Raw genomic sequence first — 9,394 nt, 5'->3', positions numbered from 1 at the left:
CTTTGTAGAGTATAGTATGTTTGGACTTCTAATTTTAGGTGTTCTTGGAACATCCTAAGAATAATAAAAAAATATTTTGAGAGATGCATATCAATTTCAATAAAAAAGGAAAAGCGTAGAAAATGGTAGAATTATTTTCATTATTTAAAATATTTGGAAGAAAAAAATAGACTCTTTTTCATAATAAAACATCAATTTATGACATTATTAACTGTTCTTTTAAGAATTATAAGAAGTGAAGTGATTTTTGATAATAAAAACGGTTAATTTTTTATTTAATTTGTGTATTTTTTTGGTATGTACATAATTGTTTTTTTTAGAAAAACAAATCTAATTACTATGAAAGAACACGACCAACGAAATAACATATTTGCTTGTAAACGAAAAGAATAAGAAAATTTTATTACTTGTTTTATCTGCACATAACCACATATGTATATATGTCTCGTTTATAATAACAACTAAATGTGTAATATGGTGTAAAATTTAAATTAGGGGTGCACATGGGCCGGGTGAAGCCGGGTTTGATGTGACCCAGACCCGACTCGAAATATATACCGGGTCTATTTATTAGACCCGAACCCGGCCCTAGACCCGATGAAACCAATACATTTTCGGGCCACAAATATACCGGGTGAAAACCGGGTAAAAACCGGGCCATTAACATTACATTACGTTGATACCTTCTTGTAAGCTAGCATGTAAAAATATCCAAATTTCTAAGACTCCAACCATTATTTAACATGGTAAAATTCACTTAGAAAAATATAACAAGAACCAACCCTTCTTCAAAATTAAAGCATAACCACAATCAATACTAAAGTATAACCACAATCAATACTAATATTATCTAATAATACCAAATATTTAAATCAATACAAATAGCATAATATTATGCATTAGTCTAAAGTCTTATGCATTCTAAACATAAAACATTAATTTATAGTCTTATAATGACTAACACAAAATATTAAGATTTACAATACTTAAATTTCACATAAGAACAGTCATGATCCATCACTAATAACACAAAATATTAATTGTGTATGATGACCGGGCCACCGGGCCGACTTCGGGTGACCCGAGCTATGGCCCGGACCCGACCCGAAATAATGACCGGGTCTATTTTTGAGACCCTTACCCGACCCTAAACCCGATGAAATCACACCAAATTAGCCCCAAAAGTGTTCGGGACCGGGCCGGGCCTTCGGGCCGGGCCGGGTCTGTGCACCCCTAATTTAAATATTCCCATTTGTGTAAATCGATGAATATTATATTTATTTTATTTATTTAAAGAAGAAAAATCCCTAAAAGAAGCGTATAGAAAACATAGAACAACACCAGTATTAATGCTAGCGAATAGTGTTGAGCTCGTGGTACACTAAGTCAATAGCAAAACCATCTGCAGGAAGAGGAACACATCGAAAGAGGAGTGAAGACAGAGCCATGATCTCGCAGTTCTTCGTCCTCTCTCAGCGTGGCGATAATATCGTCTTTAGAGACTGTCAGCTCTCTCTCTCTCTCTCTCTGCGATTTTCTTTCTCCTTTGTTCGTTAGATCTGATGCTCTTCCTTTGATCCATCGTTTCGATCCATTTCTGTTTAACTTGAGTATTTCTGATCCCTAGTCATATTATCACTAACTTAGTAATGCGAGTTTTCGGGTCCAGATCTCACTTCAATTTATCATAGTGCTAATCAGTAATAAATAAATTGCTTCCCTGCAAAATTCAGATTTTAAAAGAAGAAAAATTGAATGTTAGTGTTGAAAAGGTGTGCTTGTTTGAATTTTGTCGCATGAACTTAAGGAAATTCGGACTATACTTCGAATAACTGTGTATATGGATGTAAAATCTTGAGAGAGACGACTATGGTTTGTACTCAAAATTAGGCAGATCTTAATTGTGCGCCAACTTTTTGTTTGGCTATGAAATTGTTCTCTTTGAGCTCCTTGTGTCCAGTGATATTTGCCGTTTTGCGCTGTTCCTATCAGGCTGCTGCTTCTGGATTTTCTATCTGGTATACGTGTCAATTAGTGTTTTAGCATAGTTTGTTGTCGCTGCTTTTAGTTTTGAATATTTTGACAGAGTGAACAACGTTGCTACTGGGAAATAGGTAGTCATAATCATTGGGAGTTGTATATCAACTATTGTTTTACAACCTATGGTGCTTGATATATTTTAGTATCATGCTCAAAGCCTGTTGCTACTTAATTGTCTTATTACAGACCGTGGTGAAGTGCCGAAAGGTAGTGCAGAGATATTTTTTCGGAAAGTGAAGTTTTGGGAAGATGGAGGGCTCGAGGAGGCACCACCTGTCTTTGTAGGTATTATTTTTCTGAATCAGGCAGAGTTTATTTTTTGTGCTTTAAGAGGTTTCATTACTCTTTGATACAACTTATAATTGCATCTTCTTTGTTTCTGTGGTTTGTATGAGAGAATTGAAAGGTTAAATTTTTTAGACTGTTGTAACTTAAGAAAGGGAAAGAGAGATGCAGATTATTACTAAATGTGATCACCCTTTGTTTTCTATGACTGTTTGCAGAGCTGCTAGATCTATGTACTGTTATTGATACATTTTATTTGCATCTGCTTCTGATTTCACCAGTGATATTTCATGATTTCAAATCTAAATTGGCTTAATTTAAAATCATTGTTTAGATCTCGTAAAATGGTTTATGTGCAAGCGGTGAATGTCTATTCTCAATTTCTCATCATTCATTTGCACTGCGTCTTGTATGATATGCTATGCTGTTTTATTTGCAGTTTTGGTTATAAAATATGCTCATTTTTTGTGGTATGTTCATTGACAGAATGTGGATGGTGTAAATTACTTTCACGTGAAAGTTGTTGGGTTATTGTTTGTTGCAACTACAAGAGTTAATACATCACCTTCCTATGTCTTGGAACTTTTACAAAGAATTGCTCGTGTTATCAAAGATTACCTTGGCATTCTCAATGAGGACTCGTTACGGAAGAACTTTGTGCTTGTGTACGAGTTACTTGATGAAGTTATTGTAAGCAGCCACTTATACTTGATTTGGTGCTTTGCTTATTTCCAGTCCGATATTTTCACAACTGAAGTGCATCATTGTATTAAATTATCATTTGTTCCTGTCTCCCCGTTTTTTTCAATTTTATCTTCACACTTGAGACTCTTTCTCTTTGCTGTTGTATCTTTTTATCAGTATAATTTTTCGGGAAGTTTATGACAGAAGCATTCAATGGATTATAAAGTTATGCTTGCATTTTTCATTTTTCAAATGTGCAATAGAAAGTATAAACTTCTGATTGATGTTGTTTTCACTTATCTTTCTTTGGAAGTACAACAATCGAGTATTTGCAAATCTTTTTATGTTTTACTAGTGCTTTGACCTGGACTAAATCCCAATCGGTTGTGTATCAAAAGATCATATGGTGACCTGAAAACATTACTTGAACCAGGATTTTGGTTATGTGCAAACAACATCTACTGAATTGTTGAAGTCCTATGTTTTCAATGAGCCACTAGTGGTTGATGCCACACGTATACCACCTCTTGGACCTGCTACACTTTTTGCGGTATGCTGTTTAATATGTTATACATGAGGAACTTATCAAGTTTTGTAATTATCACTTGAGCATGTGATTTTATTAATTCTTAATTTTGATTATATGCAGCAAGGGACAAAAAGAATGCCCGGGATAGCTGTCACAAAATCAGTGGTTGCAACAGAGCCTGGAGGTAGAAAGAGGGAGGAAATATTTGTAGACATAATTGAGAAAATCAGCATCACTTTTAGCTCTAGTGTGAGTACATACTATTCATAATGCTTCATCTATGCATGTCTTGCAAAAAGCTTTGTTTATTATTCTCCAGATGTTAACTATAAAGGAATCGAACCTTCCTAAGGGTGAACCGAGGTTTCGTGGCCACCCCTCTACCCTCCGAAATGTGAACTCCAAGAAGGCTAAGGATTAGTGTTGCTGTGTTGGTATCTGGCCGGCTGATACCCGAGGGTTTATGTCTAGTGTACCTAAAAGTAAACAAACCAAAAGGCATAATTGTAGTATGTTTAGGGGGCTGAATATCAGATACTAGATCTCACTCATGACTCAGTTCTTCAAACTTATTTTAAATCTAAATAAAGAATCATCAAATTAAGTTAAAATTTGGCATACCAGCAGTGTGCTTTCTCCAGTGTAGAACGGAAGGGCTTTACTCTTTTAATGAAACATAGAATATGAATTCATTTTTTCCTCGTTATGTAATGCTTATATTGCTTAGTTTGAAGGTGGTTAAGTGCCCACAAGAGCAGAAGCTAGTATTGCAGAGATGAAACTGTTGTATTTAATGAATTGACGACAAGATTTAGAATTAATGTATTAGAGAGGAAGCAAGAATAGCACTTATTAAAGAAAATATGACAAAATATTACCTAATGATGGTTTGGCCTTATGAGGAAAAGGTAGTTGAAGTCCCAGGAAACTTTAATATAAACCAATACAAAAAGATATATATATATATATCTGAATGGCAGTTTCGGAAAAAATGATTTTTTAATAAACAATAGATTTGTTTGATACCACTCTTAGGGAGAAGGCTCTTGCTGCTGTATTTTTCTTTATATTTGAAGTGCCTCTTAGTGTGATAAGCTTTGGTTGCTGTTGGTTGCATTTTCAAGTTGCTTGTTTGTCATGTTTTGTTTATCATTCAAAACACTCTTTATGTCATCTGTCAGGGCTATATACTAACTTCTGAGATTGATGGCACCATACAAATGAAGAGCTATCTTTCTGGCAATCCTGAAATTCGATTAGCTCTTAATGATGACCTTGCCATTGGAAGAGGCCAAGGACCTGTTTATGGTATGTTTTTATCAACAGTGTTGGATTTCATTTCACGATCTCGGCACTCCTTCGTTGTTGAACATCCTTGTGTACAATTTCATTCTCTCTTCGTTCTTTTTTCTTTCTTTCTTTCTTTCTTTTTTCCTCTTTTTTTTTTCAAAGAGAAAACCGGTTTTTTTTTGGGGTTTTTGGGGGGGGGGGGGGGGAGCTTGTAAGAACTAAGAAGTAATTAGAATTTTTTGCGTGGGATTTAGATTTGGGCTGTGGAAATAATATATGTTAATATGTTAATTTCATGGGTTTTAATCAACATCTAAATTTTCAGCAGATACGATGATCACCATTTTAATCGTGTTCATTCATACTTTTGCATAAATATCTTTCTACTTTGGAGGAACTATGATGATTCCATTCCACTGACTTTCTCATTGATTCGATTTCAAGTAGAATAGATTCTTTCTTTTGGTCTTTGAAAACTTTAAATTACATTGATGATTTATGTGACCTGTTTCTAAATCAGGTTATAGGAGTTCAACAGGCTCAGGAGTAGTGGTATTAGATGACTGTAATTTCCATGAATCTGTTCGTCTTGATAGTTTTGAAGTAGACAGAACTCTATCCCTGGTGAGTTCAAAATGAGTTTTTAAAGAATATAAAATTGCTAGCCTATAGAATTACTTTATTAGCCACTTGCCCACTTTCTTGTCATTGTTAAAATTAATGGTTCTCATGCTGCCAATTTAGGTACCACCAGATGGTGAATTTCCTGTCATGAATTACCGTATGACCCAGGAATTCAAGCCTCCTTTCCGTATCAATGCTTTGATCGAAGAAGCAGGGGCCCATAAGGTGTGATCTTCAATTTTTTTTTTTTATTATTCTTTATCCTTTGGCTTACAGTAATTGAAGGCGTCATTAATGTGTTCTTTTGACTTTTACTTGAACAATAGAGCAATTCAATGGTAGCTTGAGCAATAATGTTGTCATTATTTCAGATGTCTTTCCTGCAAATTCTTTTTGCACAATTCTATCATTCATCTAATTTTAGATATGTTGGAGTGTATCGGATTATGAAGATGTATCATAATTCCCCTGATCTCTGTGGGGATCGCAATTCCATTGTTAAATATTTTATATTCCAATGCCAGACATTCTATTTCAAATCTCAAAAATCATTTATCTTCAGGCAGAAGTCATTCTTAAAGTACGTGCCGAGTTTGCGTCAAGTATAACTGCAAATACGATCAAAGTGCAGATGCCACTACCAAAATACACCAATAGGTATTATCATGTTCATTCTCAATATCGCTGAATATGTGACCAGATAGTCTCTTTTATAGTGATTTTACATTGCATTGGTCTAATGCTTGCTTAATGTACACAACCAGTAGCTGTATATATACTCGCAGAATAAACACATGGCATGTTTTGAAGAAGTGGTCAATAATGTTTAACTATTTCCTTAGAATCTAATGTTATTGATACCACATGATAGTTATAGCTACACTGCAGAAGAAATCAGTCACATGCGTACATCCTAACAGTAGATAATTTTAGAGTTCAATCAATAAAAAGATTTAACAGGTTCTCCCTGGTGAACATAATCGCATTCCCCCCAGGGCCAAGGTTATACCGAAAGAAACTTGGAACACCAATGATAAATTATCTATTAACATGCTTACATACATGACTATTGATATTATCTACGTCGCGTTTGTGATCACTAGGGAAAAGGTAAGGATTACTGCCATATGACTTCAAAGATCATAGGTTCGATAGAAGCAGCCTCTGCACTTGTAGGGGGTTTAAGGCGCTGATGTTATGTTAAGAATAAGCTATTCGATGGTGGCTGATGAAAGGGTTTACATATAACACTTTGCGTTGATATGGTAGAATTAATGAAATAATCAATAAAGTTTGGAAGGTTGTCATCATGTAACTTGAGCACTTTTCTGTGACATGCTTATTGCTCATTTTGTCCCATTCATGAAATTCGGCTACCTTTGAAAATCAATTCAAATTACCTTACATTTGAAAATATGTATACCATGTGTAATAGTTGCTTACGCAAGTTATCTGGAATTTATCAGAGTGAGTTTTGAGCTGGAACCTGGAGCTTCTGGACAAACAACTGATTTCAAGGAGGCAAATAAGAGGCTAGAGTGGAATTTAAAAAAGGCAACAGTTCTTGTCATTTTTTACTCCCTTTCCCTGGTGCCACTGACTGTCATTCTTCAAAGCAAAGTTTAAAGTAAATGATTCTTGTCATTATTTCATTTATAGAGAAATAGTCACTGATAGGTGCAAAAAATGCAGGTTGTCGGAGGATGTGAACATACTCTACGTGCAAAGCTTAGCTTTTCTCAGGAATTACATGGTATTTATCGCTTAAGTTTATGGATGCATGAAATGAATAGTTTATTTGACTTTAATTAAATGATTAATATATCGTATTTGTGCAAATTTATCTCTAAATAGGTAACATAACAAAAGAATCTGGACCTGTTAGCATGACGTTTACCATTCCAATGTATAATGCATCTCGGCTTCAGGTAAAGTGATCTTGCAAGCTTCATGATTTTATTTGACCAAAAGCCTATCCTCAATCAGTAGTGTTCTATAACAAAATTTTTCTACCCCCACTAAACCGATTTGATGATGCCAACTCCGAGATTATATTTAACAATTGTGTCATGTTGGATGTGTAATTGTGTTTCTTGTTTCTTGCCCTCTATTTTGTTGCGTGGTTTCTATTTGCTGTGTTCGAGTAATCATGCTACTACTCTTGAAAAAGTCTAAAAACAGACCCATTCAAGATTCTGAGCCAGTTAATCTAGAAATTTCACTCGTTTCAAATATTCTATATTTATCTTTGGCTACAGAAAACTTGGTTTGCTATTTCATGCTCACCATTGCATAATCTAATGACTAATACACAAATGCAGGTAAAATACTTGCAGATAGCAAAGAAATATGGAACTCATGAACCATATAGATGGGTGAGATATGTGACGCAGGCCAACTCCTACGTTGCTCGCATATGATGCAATTAAGCAGAGTGCCCCACAGCTCTTCTTAGTGCTCTTTATTATCCCATGGTTTCCCTTTATTTACTTTATTCTTTATTTGTAAATTACACTTTAAGTCAGACAGACCATAATAGTCGCTCTTTCATTCATTGATCATAAAACCAGCTTGGTTTACAACGTGGGATGAATTCAGTCACTTTATTTATATACTTTTTCATCGTATTAGTGGATCACTCGGTCTTATTGTAGAGTGTTAATGAGAAATTGAAAATGTCGATTGCAGGGATTGTTAAACAAAGGAATGACCTGAATGACTTAAACTGCATAAAGTGAAAGTAGAAATTAGTAATGTTAAGTCGTTACCGGAGGGAAGTCGGTAAAGAGGGGAATCCGATGGATGTGTGTACGGAGATGCGGTTAGGTTGGAAGCCCGAGTGGAGGGAGTGGTATCTACAAGTCACTCCAACACTCAAGTTAGTATGTATTTGATAAGTTTAAAGGGAATTTAGGGTAAAATCTTACTTTTTAGGGAGGTTATTTACCTCTCTTAGACTGTGTTTGATTCTGAAAATAGAATAAAATAAAACAGTGAAAATAAGATGCAAAAAACGAAGGCAAAAATTAATGTTTTTGTATTTTGTTTGATGATAAATTAAAATAAATTATGAAAGTTGAATTTATTTTCATTTTTTTATTCAAAAAATTTGAGAAAAAAATATAATAATAAAAAATATAATTATAAAAAATTAATAAGAGTAATGAAAAAAAAATAAAAAAATAAATTATATCTTTGCGTTTTTTTATTAGGATGAACAAAAAATACAATAATTCAGTGTTTTTGGACATAATATCTCTGTTTGTTTAATTTGCCAAACACAATTCTGTATTTTTGTGTCTCTGTCTTAGTGTCCCGTGTTTGTTTACAAACACAACCTTATATACTTGATGTTGGTATCAAGGGTTTGTTGTGTTGTCATCTTGATAGAGGATGATCTACTACTTCCTAGATTCGGGAAAAATCCTATAATGGTTCTCTTCCAAAAGCATCTGGTACGGATGCTCGGTAGCTTTGTCACGTAGTATTGTTGTCAGTATGCTGGTGGGCTATAATCCTTTGAGTAAAGGGTCGGCCCAGAACAGGACTCCTAATGCTAAATGTCATGTGAGTAAGGATTGTTGTATTTATATATTTTTCCTAAGTTATGGTCACTGCAAGTTGGTTATGGGAGTGCATTGGAGATCGTGTCCTAGTAGAAAGATTCCCAGATTTCGTGATTGTGATTTGACGTTGCTTTGACATTCGCTCTTCTCGAAAAAGTCACATTGATTACTGTGTGGTATGGTCAGTGGGTTTTAAATATCTGGAGAAAAGTCGATTTTGCCCCCTAAGCCCTTCTCCCTCCAACTTCCCATTTCTACTATTGCTGGAAATTCTCTGCCACCTTTCATCTTTTTCAATTGCCTCTTTTCCGTGCTTAGCGTTCTTCCTTAGCATTTGGATTTTCCTTCTTCAACATTCTCCTTTTTACTTTTACAA

General features: G+C 34.7%; 1 protein-coding gene across 2 annotated transcripts; it reads left to right on the top strand.

Annotated features, from left to right (window-relative positions):
- Window positions 1–1,324: 1,324 nt before the first annotated feature.
- Window positions 1,325–8,066, top strand: LOC130941478 (AP-4 complex subunit mu-like). 2 transcript variants are annotated; one of them, XR_009070648.1, is made up of 13 exons: window positions 1,325–1,504; window positions 2,227–2,321; window positions 2,812–3,015; window positions 3,443–3,559; window positions 3,659–3,787; window positions 4,720–4,846; window positions 5,349–5,452; window positions 5,573–5,677; window positions 6,015–6,109; window positions 6,919–7,079; window positions 7,145–7,205; window positions 7,307–7,380; window positions 7,774–7,846. XR_009070648.1 is itself a non-coding variant. In XM_057870001.1 (13 exons), exons 1-13 carry the CDS (start codon window positions 1,447–1,449, stop codon window positions 7,870–7,872), a joined length of 1,356 nt encoding a protein of 451 aa, XP_057725984.1. In that variant the 5' UTR covers window positions 1,325–1,446; the 3' UTR covers window positions 7,873–8,066. The 2 variants fall into 2 exon arrangements, 1 of the variants encoding a protein (XP_057725984.1); XM_057870001.1 differs by having other exon boundaries at window positions 6,919–7,006; window positions 7,774–8,066.
- Window positions 8,067–9,394: the final 1,328 nt, after the last annotated feature.

Source organism: Arachis stenosperma, chromosome 7 (genome assembly GCF_014773155.1).
Source record: "Arachis stenosperma cultivar V10309 chromosome 7, arast.V10309.gnm1.PFL2, whole genome shotgun sequence".
In the NCBI taxonomy this organism is placed as follows: Eukaryota; Viridiplantae; Streptophyta; class Magnoliopsida; order Fabales; family Fabaceae; genus Arachis; species Arachis stenosperma.
This window is presented reverse-complemented; position numbering and strand designations above follow the sequence as displayed.